General features: G+C 46.7%; 2 protein-coding genes across 4 annotated transcripts in view; both read right to left on the bottom strand.

The window, feature by feature from the left end:
- Positions 1 to 20,190, bottom strand: part of SHMT1 (serine hydroxymethyltransferase 1) — a 343,621-nt gene that overhangs the window by 180,798 nt on the left and 142,633 nt on the right. The window lies entirely within an intron of this gene.
- Positions 1 to 20,190, bottom strand: part of GRAP (GRB2 related adaptor protein) — a 37,748-nt gene that overhangs the window by 8,015 nt on the left and 9,543 nt on the right. For all 3 annotated transcript variants that reach the window (XM_083711857.1, XM_083711859.1, XM_083711858.1), the window contains exon 3: positions 18,066 to 18,188. In XM_083711857.1, coding sequence (XP_083567983.1) covers positions 18,066 to 18,188 — 123 coding nt within the window. The remainder of the gene's footprint in view (positions 1 to 18,065; positions 18,189 to 20,190) is intronic.

Here is a 20,190-nt window from a genome sequence, read left to right as displayed (position 1 = left end):
CTGGCTCCTGCTGCAGATTTATGTTGTTGGCTACTCTTCCTTAGAATGACATCAAGCTTTTAATAGTCCCGTTTAAGTGGAGGCAGCTGGGTGGGGAGGTCGGCTGATGTCATGAGTGTGTTGTGTTGGGACAAGGGCTAACTTCACATCACCAGCTGGCTCCAAACAGGCCTGGGATGGTAATCTCGGCTCAGGTTTGGGCAATGTTGCTCCTTTGGAAATAGGGACACAAAAAGGACATGGGTTGCCTTCGATGAATCTTTACTCAGAGTAGACCCATTTAAATTGATGGGCCTAGGTCGGCCATGGATTCCAAGAGGGCTGTCGATGGCTAACAGCCATGATGGTCATGCTCATGATGGTCACAATTGGAGGCAGCGATGTAGGGGTGGATGTTGGTGCCCTGAGCTAAGCCAAAGTTTGGCTCCTGCGCCGTGGCAGGCTTTGGAAAGGCAGCATGAGGGGTGCAGCAGGATCCTAGAGAATAGCTGTCAACTTTTCCCTTTTTAAAAGGGAAATTCCCTTATTCCGAATAGGATTCCTCACAAGAAAAGGGAAAAGTTGACACCTATGTCCTAGAGCCCTCCCCACCTCCTTTCCAAAGTTGAGCAATCACTAACTGGGCTCTGGGGAAGAGGGAGGAGAGCTCTAGAGTGGAATCTACATTCACAGAAAAAATGCTGTCAAAATGCTTTTTTTAAAAAAAAAGTTTTGAAAAATACATTGAATTCGCCATAGCTCACTGTCGCCCTCTAGTGTCACATTTGTATAATGCACTTTGCAACACACTTAAAATGTTTTATTTGCAACTCTATAGCCGAGTCCTAGGATCCTGTCAGGGCCCTCACACCTCTGTCCCATAGCCATGCTAGTGCTTACTGGGCGCCCTTTCTGCTTGGCAAGAAAAGTGGCACCCTCAGTATGTTGTTGGATTCCAGCTCCCAATAATCTCTAGCCTTGCTGGCTACACCTGACAGAAGTTGGAGTCTGACAACTTCTGGTTATCCCTGCAGCCAGCAGGCTATGTAAGCTGAAGAAAGATTAAACTGGCACTCACTAACCTGCCTGCATATTTTCAGCATCTTCTGTAATGATAACCATCTAAAAATAATCAGAGCTCACAGACATAGCGCAGGACATTTTGGTACCTGAAGCAGAAAATGAATGAGCTGATTTTCAGTGTGCCACCCTCGGATGGTATGGCCAAATATGCAACTTGCTATAATCCGCCTAATGGTAGGACCGGCCTTGGAACACCCAGCAGTGTTCAGGGTGAGGGAGAGATCAGATTCAGTTTGCATTTGAAGGTGAACTGGATTATTTAGCCCTCTGCAAAATGACGTTTGGACCCAAGCACATTCTTCCTAAAAAAAATTTCCTCTGATTTTGCAGTGCAGCACACAAAAATGCATGTACTGTACTCAAGTAAAGTGTGTGTGCAAAAGGCATGTTATAGTGAAATTAGCATACAAATATGTGTTAAATTAGAAGGACAGATCCTGAAGCTGAGGCTCCAATACTTTGGCCACCTCGTGAGAAGAGAAGTCTCCTTGGAAAAGACCCTGATGCTGGGAAAGATGGAGGGCCCAATGAGAAGGGGATGACAGAGGACGAGATGGTGGGACAGTTTTCTCGAAGCTACTAACATGAGTTTGACCAAAATGCAGGAGGCAGTGGAAGACAGGAGTGCCTGGCGTGCTCTGGTCCAGGGGGTCACGAAGAGTCGGACACGACTAAACAACTAAACAACAAGAGCAGAGGAAAATTGCTCTGCAAAAGTGTTAATATTAAGTGAAACTGTCAGGAGAAATTCACACTAAATGCTGACTGAGTCCACGAGCACTTTTAAAAAATAAATGGACATGTGGAGAAGAGAATTTTCGATAGCAAATATGAGAAACAGAGAGAAATGGAATTGGACAAATTTGCCCATCCCTAAGTTGTGTTGTGCCCCTTGAGTTATTTTCAAGACCCTAGCGAAACCCTAAACTCGTCTTCCCACTTGTCTTTCCCACTCCTAAAATCCGAGGCCCCTTTCCCCTGTTGCCTCATGAAGCTAGACCTAATCAGAAACTGAAGCTGGAGATTCCTTCGTTTTTTTCTGCTGTGTGTTTTTGGGTCCCTTTTTCTTTAAGAAGCAGCTTTTACTTTCTGAACCGACTTGGGTTGCCCTGCAGCTTCTGCCAAGGTAAATACACGGGTGTCATCAGACAAACTGAATCTAGTGTGGGAACAGCTAGAGGGCAGGCAGAAGCCTCTCCTTCTGGAACGCTTCTCCCAGCTAAATATTTTGCCGGTGAGGTGGATTCTGCACCCCCTCTCCTCTTGTCGTCAGTGGGACGTACCGCTTAAAATGTGGTTGTTGCCTTTCCTTGTCCCGAGGCCACAGCACAAATGGCTGTCCCTTCAGTCCACAGACGGGGAATCAACCACAGCACCTCTCCCTTGCAAGCGAAAAGCTAGCACCGCAAGAAGAGGTGTGACGAGAACGTTCCTCCATGATGTACTACCTTTCTTCTTGCAGGGATTCGTACATGAAAAGCTAGCATCATAGGGAGAGGTGTGGATAGAACTTTCCTCCTTGAATGGAGCCAGTGTGGTGTAGTGGTTAAAAGCGGTAGTCTCGTAATCTGGTGAACCGGGTTCGCTTCCCTGCTCCTCCACATGCAGCTGCTGGGTGACCTTGGGCTAGTCACACTTCTCTGAAGTCTTTCAGCCCCACTCACCTCACAGAGTGTTTGTCTTGGGGGAGGAAGAGAAAGCAGAATGTTAGCCGCTTTGAGACTCCTTAAAGGGAGTGAAAGGCGGGATATCAAATCCAAACTCTTCAAACTCTTCTACTAGCATTTTTCTTGTAGGAATTATTAGACATGATTCGGCAGCTGTCTTCTGATGTGGCTCATTCTATCCCTCTGCCTCATTCTGCTTTGTGTGTAGAGTATGGTTATCAGATTTTTTTCAATGAATCTGGGGACCCTTTTTTTTTTTTTTTGAAGCTGAGTAGCAACAGGGAGTCAGCAGTGGGGACGGTGAGGCAAAAGACCCTGGGCCCAAGCACACATGCTTATTGTAGAAAGGTGCAAAGCGAGCAGCTCCTGAAGCCCTTTTTTGCACCCTGTGAAACATAAATGCGCAGTTTTTAAAAAAACTGGGCAATGACCAGCCGGCCGCAACTCCCAAGCCTCCCCCGATTGGTCAGAACAAAGAGGGAACAAAGGGGGCAGGAGATCTGTACCGCTGGACGTCCCTGGTTCCCCTTTGGCAGTGGTGGCGGCAGTGGCAGTTAGCAGCCCGGAGCCAGCCTGGTAACACAGTTGGCTCTGGCTGGCTTCAGGAGCTGCTTGCTGCTGTGTTGCCCGCCATTTTTCATCACCGGAAGTCCCCATATGATGTGTTGCACGCAAGATACTTCATATGGGAACTTCCAGCGAGGAAAAATGGCGGGCGCCACAGCAGCGAGCAGCTCCTGAAGCCAGCCAGAGCCAGCTGCACTACCAGGCTGCCTCTGGGATGCTGAAGCTGCCGCTGCCACGTTTCCCGGGGACAGATTTGCAAATCTGGGGACTGTACCTGGGAACCGTGGACATCTGGCAACCATAGTGTAGAGCCAGCCAAAGTTGGGATTGTCTTCTATTGGATTGCATTTGTTGTTTGCTGGAAATTTGATCCCTCTAGGAATTGAACTGTTTCAACCAAAGGCCAGAGGCTTTGCATACCCCGCTCTCCCAATATTTTGCAGATATGACAGCTGCTGTGGCAAAATATAGGGACATAGGAAGCTGCCTGTGTTGGACTGAGCCATCTAGCTCCTGATGAAGAGAGCACAGCAGAGGTTATGTTTTCTGAGAATCCTCTGGAAAAATAATCTCTCGAAGGACGTGTTGATGGCATTTTACCATTATACTGTTGAGAGTATATAAACTTAAGGTCTGTGTGTGTGGTTTGGGAGCTGTACGGTCAGGGAAAAAACAATGCTGTTCAGGGTTGTAAAGATTGCGGAGAGAATAATTGGGTGCACTCTTCCCACCTTGGATCAAATCTATGCTTCCAGGTGCCATAAGAAAGCTGCAGAGATAGCGCAGGATAGCGCACACCCCGGAAATGATCTCTTTCAACTTCCGCCTTCTGGAAGAAGGTACAGGGTTATAAAGACTAGGACTAGCTGCCTGAGAAACAGTTTCTATCCAAATGCGATTTTGGTTTTAAACACAGTGTAAGGTAGTCTCTATGGGAGTACTGTATATTGTATTTTATTATGGGGTATCAGAGTTTTTAGGGGGCTAACCAGGCTGGGATAGAAGGCTTGTTGGTTTTTGAATGTCTTATGTAGATGTTTTCAATTTTGTTGTTCTGTTTGGGACAATGACAATAAAGATTATTGTATTGTATTGTATCGTATTGTCTCTGCGGACTGGCAGAGGATCTCCAGGGTTTCAAACGTCCAATATCTCAATATCTCCATCAAGATGGAGCAAGCTTGTTTTCTCCTGCTCCAATCTGACTCGAACCAACAGCTTCAAGTTCTAAGAAAGGAGATTCTAACTCAACATCAGGAATAACTTTCTGACAGGATGAGCTGTTTGGCAGTGAATGGTCTCCCTCCGGGATTTTTAAGCAGAGGTTGGAGGGCCGTCTGCCATGGATGCTTTAGCTGAGTTTCCTGCATTCCAGGGGGTTGGACTAGATGACCCCCAGGAACCCTTCCAACTCTACAATGCTATGATTCTATGAGGTGCTGGAGATTGCTCCTGGAGGCAAGACAGACACTCTAAAGACGCAGGAACACAGATGGAAGAATGGCAGATGCAAGTAATGGACTACATGGAGTTGGTGGAAATGACTGGCAGAATCCGCGACCAGGGAGAAGAGTTGGTGGAAGAAGACTGGAAGAAATTCAAAATCTATCTACAGAAACACTGCAAAATTATTGAATTATTGAATGTTAATGACGTTGGAATGAAATGAAGTGGTTCTAGTAATTTGGCAATAAGAATGTGTAAGAATGGATTGATATTAGACGAAAATTTGAAGTTATAATAGGTGAGGATAAATAAGGATAAACAAAGAGGGTATGGATTTGCTGAACAAATTTTTAAATGGAATACAAAAATGGGAGGTGTGAGGAAGTCATGAAAATAAGTAAATGATATGATACTAGAATGAGGGATTTTTATATTCTTTTTTTTTCTTAATTGTGCGTATTTTTTCTTCTTTTTTCTTTTTATGCTGTTTTTGGTTTTTGTATCTTTTGTGTATTTTGTTTACTGTTTTGTAACTTCTTTTCTGTTGAAAACTTAATAAATATTATTTAAAAAAAAAAAAGACGCAGGAACACAGAAACTTGCCTTATCTCAAGCCAGACCATTGGTCTATCTCAGTGTGGTCTACACAGACTGCCAGTGGCTTCCCAGTCTCTCCCAGTCCTACTTGGAGAAACCACTGGAGATTGAACCTGGGAACTTTGGCATGTCAAACGGACTCTATGCCCGTGAGCTACGGCCCGTCCTCAAAAGAAGGAGGAGAGGAGAGGAGGAGGAGGAGATGGAGGAGGAGGGATTGGCAGAGAGAACGATGACTTCATTCCCTCCTTGCCTCCCTTGGCTGTTGGCTCCTTGGGCCCGCTCTGCAGTGTGTGTTGCCCTTGGCATGGAAAGCTGGCTGAGAGGTTGGCATGCCCAGGTTGTTGCCTCCCTCTTGCCCTCCGTGCCTGCTGGGATATCAGTTTGAACTTGAACGCGGACTAGTCTTTGCCCAGCCATGCCCTCCCTCCCGGGCATGTTCTTCAGCAAAGGAACATCATGTTGGGAGTGCTGAACTGCTGCGTGTGGTGGCGCCAAAGCTGTCCGGGCAGGATCGCTGAGCAGCCCCAGGTTAGCCGGGCATGGGCTTGGGAAGTCAAGTAACAGGTCCTGCCCTCCAACTGACCTTGCACCAGAGGTGGAGCAAAGACGGCCAGGAATCGAGCACCACGACAGCAGAGATGATGAAGAGTTGGGGTCCCTTCCAACTCTACGATTCTCAGCAAATTTTCAGACTGGGCTTTCCCCCCCGCAAAGGGCCTTTTCAGTGGTGGCTCCTCACATGTGGAAATGCAAGAGCCAGGCACCACTATAATTTTGTGTCCAGAAGCGCTCTCCATCAGGCTGCGTGCTAAGCAAAGTGGAGAGGGGGAGCTGGCTTGGTATTGAAGCCATAATATATGCTGTTATGTACTGAGCTGAATCCTAGAACAATAAGATCCAGAATGCAGCAGTCTGATTGGTCCGCCGGAGCCACCCAATCCAGCTCCAGGTGGGAGTGAATCAGCGACCTGATTGGCCTGCAGGAGCAGCCAATCAGGCATCTGGAGGAAGTGAATCCACAACCTGATTGGCCTACTGGAGCAGCCCGGAATTAGCCAATCACGCGGGGCCCATTGTGTAAATAATGTATATATAGCTAGATTTTTTGGGGAAAGTTTCATTCATTGCTACTACGAGCTGAATAAAGAGCATGAAATTCACACTCGACTGAGTATATTTCATATGCATTGAGGGAAAATTGATTTTGTTGGTTAATCTTAGAAAGGTTGTGGCTATAGGGGCATTGCTAAGGGTTTGTGGCTAAAGAAATTATCAGGAAAGGTTATTAATGTATGTCAATACTGCGGCCCGTGTTTCATTAGCCCCAAAACTGAAAGCGAGGGAGGTCCCAACTAAAGAAGAATGACAACTTAAGCTGATGGAATATGCGCAGCTTGCGTGTAACATATAGAATAAGAGAATGGGAAGAACATACGTTTAGAGAAGACTGGAAACTGTTTATTGAATATGGGGGGGGGGGAATTGTGTACACTTGAAAGTGTTGGCAGCATTAAGATAAATTCAACAGTGTAAACAAGTTTTGATGGATGCAATAATGGAATACTGAATGGTTTGGTTTATGTAAAATATGCAGGGATTCATGGTATGTAAAATGAACCATGGAAAGAGAAGAAGGTAAGTCAATGATATTTTAAGGGTATTTAAATGAATATTCTACTATGACTGTATGGAACTTCCCAGAGATCCACTCTCCAAGGAGAAGGGGAAGAAAGTACGAAAGACTTCAACAAGGGACAAGAAAGCGTCGTATCACAACCAGGAGCAAGAAAATCCGCAGAGGTGGCATGGAAGTGACTTGAGAGCCTCAGACATTAGAACACCGGACTGAAAATTAAGATTAAAGGGAAGAAAGGACAGACGCAACCCGAAACCAGGAAGAAAGGGACGATGGACAAAACTAGAAGAGAACTTTCTTTTATATATTTGGCTATTTCTGAGTAACATTTGTGAAATAATAGACTGTGGCAGAAAGGAAATAATTGGCTTTAGTAGAACGCTTTGAAGATAATAAGTATAAATATAATTTAAAGTTTAAATTTAAAGGTATATGGTTCTGAAAGTAAAGGTAAAGTTAAAGGTAATATTGATAAATTTGAAATAGATTGTTAAGATAAATTATTCTTTTTTTATATAAATATGGGAAGAATTTGCTGAAACAATGATTAAATTGGAATACAAAAAAGGGAGGTATGAGGAGGTCTAAGACACAAGATAATGAAATGAAGTTATCTTGAATCTTGTATACTTTTCTCTCTTTTTTTTTCTTTTGCCTTTTTCTGTTTTTGTTTGTTTATGCTTTAAATGTTTTTGTATCTTGAAAATTTGAATAAATATTATTTAAAAAAAAATGAATATTCTAAATTGTAAAACAGAATATATATATATATATATATATATATGCAGGTTTTGGTGTCCTCGGGTGTCTTCCCGTGTAAAAGTTGGGGTGTCTAGGCGACGTTTCGACGAGGTCTCACTCGTCATCTTCAGGCTTGTGCTTTCGGCTTCTTGTTACTGGAACAGAGCGGGATCTCAATGTTTGAGTTCCTATAAATACTGTAGAGGGGGTGTGGTGTCTAGCCTCCAATGTTCTGGGCAGAGAGGAAGTTCCCAGGCTAGTGTGCCTTTTCTTCTTTTGTTCCTTAATTACTTGAGAGATACCTTGAGTGATTTCTTGAGTGATATCCTGAGTACCACTTAGGTGGGTCATTAGGTGTGGATTAGTTGCTAAAGTCTTTGTGTCTTGACCTCTTGAACTTTGTGAAGAGTTTTCCTGAGAAGATGGCTGTATTGCACTTAGTTGTGCTTTGGCTTGGCTTCGTGTATAGGGGCGAGCTGTGGTTTTGTGGCTTGTGTCAGCCAGATCTGTGTAGGGATTGCAGGGGGGTGCAGCATCCGGAGGTGCCACCATGGATTGGCTACTGGATGGTGTCAGTAATTCATCTGTGGAGAGGGTCTGGGTTTGGGTCTGGTGTGGTTGATTGGTGTTGGCGTTCTGTGTGCCTCTGGATCTGGTGTCAGTTTTTGTGGGGAGGGCTAATTTCCAGATGTCTGGCAAGCGGGATGTGTCGTCACGCTTGTTCATGTTGTGAGGGTGTTTCTCTATCTCGATGGCTTCCATGATAATTAAGGAACAAAAGAAGAAAAGGCACACTAGCCTGGGAACTTCCTCTCTGCCCAGAACATTGGAGGCTAGACACCACACCCCCTCTACAGTATTTATAGGAACTCAAACATTGAGATCCCGCTCTGTTCCAGTAACAAGAAGCCGAAAGCACCAGCCTGAAGATGACGAGTGAGACCTCGTCGAAACGTCGCCTAGACACCCCAACTTTTACACGGGAAGACACCCGAGGACACCAAAACCTGCATTCCTGTACCCGTGAAAATCTACGAAAGCATATATATATATATATATATATATATATATATATATATTCAGGAAAGTATTTCCTAGGTCAAACAAGAAGCCATCAGACTCATAACAACAGTTCTTCCACAATCTCTCCATTACTGACCATGCAAGGAATGCATTCAATGTGAATGCACCTGCCCCCCAAGGCTGGAAGCTAAATTCCATCAATCACGTTTGCAGGAATGCCAGAAGCCTATTACCTTTTGTGGGGGGTGGCAGCGGCTGGTGTTGTTTCTGCATCCTGGAATGACTGGAGTGGTTTTACCGGACACGCTTCTTGGCCGTGTCAGTCACTTGCTCGGGATGTGCGAGGGAAAGTTGTGAAGGTGCTGCTAAGTCGGAGAAATGGGCAAAGGAGCTGGAAAGCAACAGAGAGCGGAGGGAGAGAGGTTTTTCCTCTCAAATGCAATTGGTTTTTTAAAAACCCAAATTATCTCTCAGCAGGGATGACAACATCATCAAAGGGCTGTGGCTCAGTGGTAGAACAGCTGCCTTGCAAGCAGGTCCCGAGTTCAAATCCCACTGGCATTGCCAAGTAGGGATGGAGAAGATTCCCTGTCTGAAATCTTGGAGAGCCACTGACAGCTGATGTAGACAATACTATGTGCATTGGGGTTTTTTAAGCACCCTATGACATACAATGGTACCTCGGGTTACATACGCTTCAGGTTACAGACTCCACTAACCCAGAAATAATAATGCTTCAGGTTAAGAACTTTGCTTCAGGATAAGAACAGAAATCGTGCTCCGGCAGCACGGCAGCAGCAGGAGCCCCATTAGCTAAAGTGGTGCTTCAGGTTAAGAACAGTTTCAGGTTAAGAATGGACCTCCGGAACAAATTAAGTACTTAACCTGAGGTACCACTGTACTGTCACAAAAACCTGGTGCCTGCCCCTCTCTCTGCCAAGGGCTGGCAAGAGCCCACGGGGTCCCAGGCACCCACCCAGGATCTGTGTCCCTTTGGAGAATGGAAGAAATGGCGGAGACTGTTGTGGCTTTAAGAAATATGGTTTGTTCACCGATTGTATGGGAAATGCATCCGGAAGACAAATATGTATCGAAAAGTTAGTGATCTGACATGGTTACCCTTCCTGCCTCTGTTCCTTCCCTCTCCCTGTCTCTTGATTAAGTTCTTTGATGGCATGAGAACGGCAGTCTCTAATGAACTAGTCCAGGCACCCCCAAACTCGGCCCTCCAGATGTTTGGGGACTTCAATTACCCGGATATTTGTTGGATGTCAAACTCAGCCAAGAGCATAAAGTCAAACAGATTCCTCACTGGCCTTGCAGACAACTTCATTGTCCAGAAAGTGGAAGAAGCAACAACAGCCATTTTAGATCTGGTCCTAACCAATGTTGATGACCTGGTTAGTGGGGTAGAAGTGGAAGGATCATTAGGCGTGAGTGATCATGCTCTTCTGAAGTTTACTATACAGCGGAAAGGAGCAGCCAAGCATACCAGGACTCAATTTCTTGACTTTAAGAAAGCCGACTTCATAAAACTTAGGGAAGTGCTGGGTGAGATCCCATGGCCAGTAATACTAAAAGGAAAGGGAGTTCATGATGGCTGGGAGTTTGTTAAGATGGAAATAGTAAAAGCACAACTTCAGGCAATACCAATGAGATGGAAACATGGAAGGTGCCTAAAGAAGCCAGGGTGGCTATCTAAAGAACTTTTAACTGAGTTAAGATTAAAAAAGGATGTGTACAAAAAATGGAAAAGGGGGGAAACCACCAAAGAGGAATTCAAACAAATAGCCAGCACGTGTAGACACAAAGTCAGAAAAGCTAAAGCACAGAATGAATTCAGGCTTGCTAGAGAGGTTAAAAGCAACAAAAAAGGCTTCTATGGGTATGTTTGTAGCAAAAGGAAGAACAAAGAAACAGTGGGGTCACTCAGAGGAGAAGATGGTGAAATGCAAACAGGGGACACAGAAAGGGCTGAACTCCTCAATGCCTTCTTTGCCTCAGTCTTCTCCGATAAAGAAAACAATGCCCAACCTGAAGAATTTGGAGCAAATGATTCAGCAGAGGAAACACAGCCCAGAATAACTAAGGAGATAGTACAAGAATACTTGGCTAGTTTAGATGTATTCAAGTCTCCAGGGCCAGATGAACTGCATCCAAGAGTATTAAAAGAACTGGCAGATGTGATCTCAGAACCACTGGCAGTCATCTTTGAGAATTCCTGGAGAACAGGCGAAGTCCCGGCAGACTGGAGGAGGGCAAATGTTGTCCCTATTTTCAAAAAGGGGAAAAGAGAGGACCCAAATAATTACCGCCCAGTCAGTCTGACATCAATACCAGGGAAGATTCTGGAGCAGATCATTAAGCAAACAGTCTGTGAGCACCTAGAAATGAATACTGTGATCACCAATAGTCAGCATGGATTTCTGAAAAATAAGTCATGTCAGACGAACCTGATCTCGTTTTTTGACAGAATTACAAGCCTGGTAGATGAAGGGAACGCAGTGGATGTAGCCTACCTTGATTTCAGCAAGGCATTTGACAAGGTGCCCCATGATATTCTTGTAAAGAAGCTGGTAAAATGCGGTCTTGACTATGCTACCACTCAGTGGATTTGTAACTGGCTGACTGACCAAACCCAAAGGGTGCTCATCAATGGTTCCTCTTCATCCTGGAGAAGAGTGACTAGTGGGGTGCCACAGGGTTCTGTCTTGGGCCCGGTCTTATTCAACATCTTTATTAACGACTTGGATGATGGACTCAAGGGCATCCTGATCAAATTTGCAGATGACACCAAACTGGGAGGGGTGGCTAACACCCCAGAGGACAGGATCACACTTCAAAATGACCTTGACAGATTAGAGAACTGGGCCCAAACAAACAGGATGAATTTTAACAGGGAGAAATGTAAAGTATTGCACTTGGGCAAAAAAAATGAGAGGCACAAATACAAGATGGGTGACACCTGGCTTGAGAGCAGTACATGTGAAAAGGATCTAGGAGTCTTGGTTGACCACAAACTTGACATGAGCCAACAGTGTGACGCGGCAGCTAAAAAAGCCAATGCAATTCTGGGCTGCATCAATAGGAGTATAGCATCTAGATCAAGGGAAGTAATAGTACCACTGTATTCTGCTCTGGTTAGACCTCACCTGGAGTACTGTGTCCAGTTCTGGGCACCACAGTTCAAGAAGGACACTGACAAACTGGAACGTGTCCAGAGGAGGGCAACCAAAATGGTCAAAGGCCTGGAAACGATGCCTTATGAGGAACGGCTAAGGGAGCTGGGCATGTTTAGCCTGGAGAAGAGGAGGTTAAGGGGTGATATGATAGCCATGCTCAAATATATAAAAGGATGTCACATAGAGGAGGGAGAAAGGTTGTTTTCTGCTGCTCCAGAGAAGCGGACACGGAGCAATGGATCCAAACTACAAGAAAGAAGATTCCACCTAAACATTAAGAAGAACTTCCTGACAGTAAGAGCTATTCGACAGTGGAATTTGCTGCCAAGGAGTGTGGTGGAGTCTCCTTCTTTGGAGGTCTTTAAGCAGAGGCTTGACAACCATATGTCAGGAGTGCTCTGATGGTGTTTCCTGCTTGGCAGGGGGTTGGACTCGATGGCCCTTGTGGTCTCTTCCAACTCTATGATTCTATGATTCTATGATCATCCCTGACCACTGGTCCTGCCAGCTAGGGATAATGGGAGTTGTAGTCTCAAAACTTCTGGAGGGCCGAGTTTGGGGATGCCTGTCCTAGTCATTTGGGAGGAAGTGATAGTAATGCGTACCTTCTCTGAGTACCTTCTTTGATGTTCGAGAAAGTGAGGCATTGTGAGGGGGTGGCCAATGAATGATCTGCACATAGCCAGTCGGGCAAGCCACACAGGCTAGTTAGCTATAAATCGGATGGTTGTGGGCAGAATTTTTGAGAAGCTCCTGCATGGACTGATCGGCCATGGGGCCGTGCAAACTGAGGCTACCTGGGGGAATCACTTCTCTGCTTCTTGCAGGCTTCCAAGTGGCAGATTGAAGTGCTTGTTTGGTATGAGGTCCAGTGCTGAGGGCCTTCTGGCGGTTCCCTCGCTGTGAGAAGCCAAGTGACAGGGAACCAGGCAGAGGGCCTTCTCGGTGGTGGCGCCCGCCCTGTGGAATTCCTTCCCATCAGATGTCAAAGAGAACAACAACTACCAGACTTTTAGAAGACATCTGAAGGCAGCCCTGATTAGGGAAGCTTTTAATGTTTAATAGGTTATTGTATTTTAATATTCTGTTAGAGGCTGCCCAGAGTGTCTGGGGAAACCCAGCTAGATGGGCAGGGTATAAATAATAAATAATAAATTATTATTATTATTATTATTATTATTATTATTATTATTATTATTTATTTGGAATAAAACCTTTAATCTACTCACTCACTTGTGTTTTGTGTTACTTCCGAATCTCATTTTAAAAGAACCACCTTGCATTTAGCAGGAGACCTATTTACACCTGCATGGAGGGAGCAGCCTGCAGCCAGCTTCCTACAAAGATGGATCTCTGCCCCTTCTTCCTGCTTCTTCTTCCCAGAAACCCTTTCCCTCTCCCCTCAAACATACAGCCACATCACCCTGGGAACATCACACTCCCCAATGGCCCGTCAACACCTTTTGTCTTGCTAACTCTTCAGCCAGCCAGCCAGGCTGGTTTGCATAAGCCAGCCCAAGAATTCCCTGTTTGGCACAGTTCTGCTCTTTAATCCATATCCCAATTGATCAAAACCCTGGCATTTGTTAATTTCTAGGGTTCAGGGAGATTCCCTCCCCTCTTTAAATCCGCAACACCATACATATATCCAGTGCTTTTAAAAGAAAAAGAAAATGTTGCCGTTGCTCCCCCTGAAGTTGTTATAGAAGGTGCCACGCTTTTAACATTTGGAAAGAAAAGGCGCTGGTTCTGTGCATCCTTGAGTACACCCAGGGAAAAAAGCACTGCGTGCAGGGTATCTAAAGTATTCTTCCTGTGTTCCTTGTTGCCAACGCCTGCATGCCAAACGACAAAGCTTTACAGATGCCTGATTATCGTCTTCCAAAGCAACTGCTCTATTCCAAACTTAAAAATGGAAAGCGTAATGCTGGTGGTCAACAAAAGAGGTTTAAAGACTGTCTCAAGGCAAATCTAAAAAAATGTAGAATAAACACTGACAACTGGGAAACACTGGCCTGCGAACGCTCCAGTTGGAGAACAGCTTTTACCAAAGGTGTCATGGGCTTTGAAGACACTCGAACTCAGGACACAAGGGAGAAACGTGCAAGGAGGAAGGCAAGCTTGGCAAATCTACGCCGTGATCAAATCCTGCCTGGAAACCAATGCCCCCACTGTGGAAGGACATGTGGATCCAGAATTGGCCTCCACAGTCACTTACGGACTCATTGTTAAAACTGTGTTTATGGAAGACAATCTTACTCGGCTACGAGTGATCGCCAAAGAAGAAGAAGAAGACACCAGGAGAAAGTCACTGACTAAGGCTAAGAGAGGAAGAGACTTTGGGCTTCTCCACATGTTCCGCATATTGAGCATTTATCCTGAACCGGTTGCACAAAGCTTAGGCAGAGGTTGCAATTAATTCTGTCCCTTCTTTATTGAGCATTCACCCCAATTTGTTTGTGAGAAGTTTATACAATAACAGCATCCATCCATTCAGAGACCTGGTCTGAATAAAGATAATGGATTCTTGTCTCATTACACAGGCTAAAGCTGTTTTTGGTCATCTACATACTATCCCTTGCTTTTTCCTGTAGGACTAATTGCAGTCATTAACAGTCGTTAGCAGGTTTATCATACCCATCTCCTACTACCCTCCTGAGAAAAACCCCACCCACCCCACCCTCCCACTATATATAAGGGTTTGGTGACTTCTGTTTCAGTGTATCTGAAGAAGTGTGCATGCACACAAAGGCTTATACCCAGAACAAACTTAGTTGGTCTCTAAGGTGCTACCGAACAATTTCTTTCAACATCCATCCGGATTTGCTTGCACAGAGGTTATATGTCTCCCCATTGATTCATTGTTTATCCCACACTTTATAGTGCATCTCCATCTTAGGTAAAGAGGTAAAGAGACCCCTGACCATTAAGTCCAGTCGTGGACGACTCTGGGGTTGTGGTGCTCATCTAGCTTTACTGGCCGAGGGAGCCGGTGTACAGCTTCCGGGTCATGTGGCCAGCATGACTAAGCTGCTTCTGGTGAACCAGAGCAGCGCACGGAAATGCCATTTACCTTCCCGCTGGAGCAGTACCTACTTATCTACTTGCACTTCGACGTGCTTTTGAACTGCTAGGTTGGCAGGAGCTGGGACCAAGCAACGGGAGCTTACCCCTTCGCAGGGATTCGAACCGCCAACCTTCTGATCAGCAAGTCCTAGGCTCTGTGGTTTAACCCACAGCGCCACCTGCGTTCCTTACTGAACTGCAAGAAGAGTCCACGCTTACCTTTGCTCTTGGTTTTCTAGGTCTGTGTCCAAGTGCCCCTCCCTGGCACTTTCCCCATGAAAACCCACCCTCTGCTGCTGAAAACAATTCCGTAGAAAACCCAAACTGCCATTGAAGCGTGGATTTTCCCTGGGAAAGTAGCAGAGGGAAAATGAAAGCACTCAGACATGGACCAGGAAAGTGTGGATCTGTGCCTAGAATAATTAAGCGTGGTTGAGCCCTTGGTGTTCCTGTGGCTCCATCCCTGCAGGGGCATAGTCCAGCATTATGCGAAATGCCCTCCACACCCCACAAAGGACCACCCAGGATGGCAGAAAGGAGGCAACTAAATTTAGCTCTAGAAAAGATCAGCAGGTGTTTGGGAACAGTTCGGCCGTCCAGATGATTTGCACGAACCTTAAGGCAGCCAAGAGATACAGCTTATCATTGGAAAAAGCCGCTTGGATTATTTGTGGTGCATTGAGAGCGCCCTCTGGTGCTCTCAGATACGGACAACTCTCACTCTACACAACAAGGTTCTGGAAGCCAAGCCTTAAGGCAAGCATAGGCAAACTTGGCCCTCCAGATGTTTTGGGACTACAACTCCCATCATCCCTGACCACTGGTCCTGTTAGCTAGGGATGATGGGAGTTGTAGTCCCAAAACAGCTGGAGGGCCGAATTTGCCTATGCCTGCCTTAAGAGGAACAGTTGAGAGAGCTGGGTATGTTTAAGGCTGGAAAAGAGGAGAGGAGAGAGCCTATATATCTATAAAGGGCTATCATACAGAGGATGGAGGAAGGTTGCTTTTTCCTGCTCTGGACTCGAACCCATGGCTTCAAGTTACAAGAAAGGAGGTTCTGAGTAAACTTTCTGATGGTAAGAGCTGTTTGAGAATGGAATGGTCTCCCTCGGGAGTTTGTGGACTCCCCTTCCTTGGAGTTTTTTTTAAGCAGGGGTTGGAAAGCTGTCTGACATGGATTGCACGGGGTTGGACTAGATGGCCTCTGGGAACCCTTCCGATTCTACGATTCTAGGATTCTATGACAAGCTAAAAAAAGGTAAAGGTAAAGGACCCCTGATAGTTAAGTTCAGTCACGGACGACTCTGGGGTTGCGGCGCTCACCTTGCTTTACAGGCCGAGGGAGCCAGCGTTTTCCGCAGACAGTTTTTCCGGGTCATGTGGCCAGCATGACTAAGCCACTTCTGGCGAAACCAGAGCAGCACACGGAAATGCCGTTTACCTTCCCGCTGGAGTGGTACCTATTTATCCACTTGCACTTAGACATGCTTTTGAACTGCTAGGTTGGCAGGAGCTGGGACCGAGCAACAGGAGCTCACCCCGTCGCAGGGATTCGAACTGCCGACCTTCTGATGGGCAAGCCCAAGAGGCTCAGTGGTTTAGACCACAACTGGAGAAAGAATATTAGGGGCACATGATGTCCTCCCCTTTATTTTCACAGGCATTTCTGCCGTTGCTGGACTCTGGTTCTGCATGCTCAGGACCCTCATCTGCAACAGCCAATGCACATTTTCTATATTGGTGCCGTTTTTGCATATTTGCATTTATTTATTTGGATGATGCATGAGTTCTTTTTCGGGAAAAGCTCTCCCAAGGCAGCATATGGTCAGCAAGTCATCTGTTTGAGGGAGCCAGTGTGCGGCAGGACTTCTCTTGCCTCCCTGAGGTGGATAATGTCCTGGATCTGATCTGGGGTGGTGGAAGGGAGGGATGAAATGCTATGGAGAAGGGATTGCTCTTTAAGACAACCAGAACCACTCCTGACATCAGCTGTAACTTTTAAGAACCGTAGCCTGAGTTTGAGCTTGCTTTCCCCTCCTCCCACCCACACATTTTTCCTTGTGTGCCGTGTCTGTTTCAGATTGTGAGCCGTATTAGTACTGATTTTTGAGTGGCGAGTTCCTGTCCAGTGGAAATAAAGACACATGACACAATTATTAAGGTTAATAGGCTAAAAAAGGCCACAACTTTATTGGTTACAGGTGATGAGCGGTATTGGCTTAGGCATTGGTCCTCACCGACTATATCCGACTTCAGCCTGTCCGCTTGAAGTCCGGGAAGGGTTAACCACCAGTAGGGGGAGCCCTGCTGATGCACATCAACTAGGAACTCGCCTGGGGTCACTGATAGGGGGCGTGCCTTAGGCCCTCACCTCCCCAGGCTTTGGACAGCGCCACACCCCCCGGAATCCTTTATCGGACTCCCCTTCAATATGCGGGGCAGGTGATGGCGTTACTCCCCTCTTCCATCTACAGAGCAATACCAATGCCTAACCGCCAATACCAAGGAAGTTGTGACGATTTGCTACGAGGTAAGCAAAAACCAAGTGGCTGGTGCCAATTTGCCGAGTGGAAAAATTCCTACCAGGCCCCTCAAGGGCGACCAACCAAGGTCCATAGCAAGGTCAAGGAATGAAAACCTTAAAGGGCGGGAGGGTGGGAAAAGCAGGAAGAGCTGGCAGGCAGCAAAAGAGGGAGATCCCCGCTGTGCCTGCGTTTAAATTGGGCAGGCCACGCCCACACAGCCAGCTGATTAGCTAATCAGGGGATGATGCGGTCGGGGATTCCCCAATCGTGCAGGGGCTGGGCTGCAGCTCTGCACACATGGTGGGGCCGTAAAGCCCGCAATCCCACCTCCTCTGCAGGGCGGAAGAGGCTTTGTAAGCTACCCTGGCAGCTTTTGGGGCTCAAGGTGGGCAGTGGTATAAATGTTACAATAGAAAAAATTTAAATCAATGGGGCGGGGGAACACACACACTACATAACTACTGAGAACAAGAAAAGACAAACAAAACAGGCAGCTTCCAAACCACACACAAAAAGCCTGTTATCTGCCGCACCTCAGGATTTGACTTACTTCACTGAGATGGAGAAATCCCCTGGGCTGCTCTCACTTTCCCGGATAAGGAAAGCTCCCTGGAAATTACGTTTCAAGAGAACGTCCTCAGCTGCTTGCCTGGACAGCTTTCCGGAATACCACCTGGGAGAGAGAGCCAAGAAAAGAGGTGATTGATGATAGGCTGGCAAGAGTAATTAATAATAATAATAATAATAATAATAATAATAATAATAATAATTTTTATTTATACCCCACCCTCTCCGGCCAGAGCTGGGCTCTGGGTGGCTAACACCAATAAAATCACAGTAAAAACATAATAGGGGGAAAGAAAGAAAAATCCAATTTAAAATACAGGTTAAAATGCAATTTAAAATGCAGCCTCATTTTAAAAGTAGCTGATAAATCAGGACCATAAGGGGAGGGAAACATAAGGGTCAGACTGAGTCCAAACCAAGGGCCAGGCGGAACAGCTCTGTCTTGCGGGCCCTGCAGAAAGATGTCAATTCCTGCAGGGCCCTGGTCTCTTGTGACAGAGCGTTCCACCAAGTTGGGGCCAGTACTGAAAAGGCCCTGGCCCTAGTTGAGACCAATCTAACCACCTTGCGACTTGTGACCTCCAAAATGTTGTCATTTGTGGACGTTAAGGTCCTTCGCAGGGCATACCAGGAGAGGCGGTCCCCGTAGGTACGTGCGTCCTAGGCCGCATAGAGTAGAGAGCCAAAGAGTTGAGACCATTATTTTCCCCCGCATCAGGAGCTCTGACATCAGCTGTCGCAGTGTCAAGGCCATGGACAAACTCTCCTAGTTTGAATCCGTAATCACCAGGAACAGAAAGGGTTGGGGGACAAGCAGGAGACAGAGCGGAATATTGCAAGCCAAGCTATCTTTGGAATAATATGAAGAACGGGATCTCCAAGGAAGTTGGCTTCAGGCACCGGGCCTGCTGGCAGACCGACTCTGCTTTACAAAGATGTCTGGAAATATGACAGGTTGGCAACCAGGGCCGTCTTAAGCGTAACCGGCGTCATGGTGCAAAGCTCCCTCTGGCACGCCCCCCCCCCTTTCCCAGAGATTTTTTTAAGGAGGGCAGTGCTGCTGGGCAGTGGCTGGAAAGTGGCTCCCCTGGCGGGGAAGGGGCAGAGGCTGGACGAGGTGCCTTCTGGCTCAGCTGGCTGCTCCGTGCCACGGTGGGCATGGCAGACGGAGGCTCTGGGTGCGGCGCTGCTTCATGGCATGGCAGAGGCAGGTGAGGGCGGTGAGCTGATGCCACGAGGTGCCACGTCCAGCCTCCGCCTCTTCCCTGGTGCCCTCCAGAACTTGGCTCCCTGGTGCCCTGCGCCACTAGCCTCTATGGGTAAGATGGCCCTGTTGGCAGCATCAACCCGCTGTGTGGGAATCCCTGGAGACCGACAGGCCGTGCACCCACAGCAGTGACCACAGGAGGAATGACCGCTGGGAGGAGCGCAGAGAGAAGAAACGCCCTGGTGCGTCTGCAGCAGCACAACCGGATGCCTTCACCTGCCCCAGATGCAACAAAACATGTCTCTCCCATATTGGTCTCTACAGCCACAGCCGGTGCTGTGGGACTTGCTTCTGAGTAAAATGCTTAGGATTGCAGTAAGGCTGCATAGCTTTTACCCAGTGACCTGGGATTCATAGGCTAGTTCACCTGGAAGTGAGACGCAAGGGTTTGGCCTTGGTGTTGGGGGGGGCAGAGACAGAACAGCGATCGCATTGGTGTACCTCCAAGCCTACCCTCCAACCACCTCCCTGACTGAGCTGGTGGAAGCGGTCTCTGGTGCGGTGTCGGGGAATCCCAGGACACTTAGTTCTGGGGGACCTCAAAATCCATGTCGATGTTGCTTTGTCTGGGCCAGCTCAGGACCTCATGGCTTCATAGAAAAATCTGGCCACCAGGACAACCATGGGGCTGTTGCAATACACTGAGGATCCAACACATTCTGTGGGTTGCACCCTAGATCTGGTTTTCTTTACAGAGGAGATTGGGAAGAACACTAGTCATCACCCTTTGAGAGGAAGGGTGGGATAGAAATGGGGTAAGATAAAATCAATAACAGACCCAAGCAATTACCTGTATTTTTGGACTCTCTTAAGGAGGGCATGGCTAGGGGTTGTCCTTCTT

Source organism: Podarcis gaigeae (assembly GCF_964106915.1).
Source record: "Podarcis gaigeae genome assembly, chromosome: 14".
NCBI lineage: Eukaryota > Metazoa > Chordata > Lepidosauria > Squamata > Lacertidae > Podarcis > Podarcis gaigeae.
Note: the sequence above shows the minus strand (reverse complement) of the source record. Positions and strands in the feature narration are given on the sequence as shown.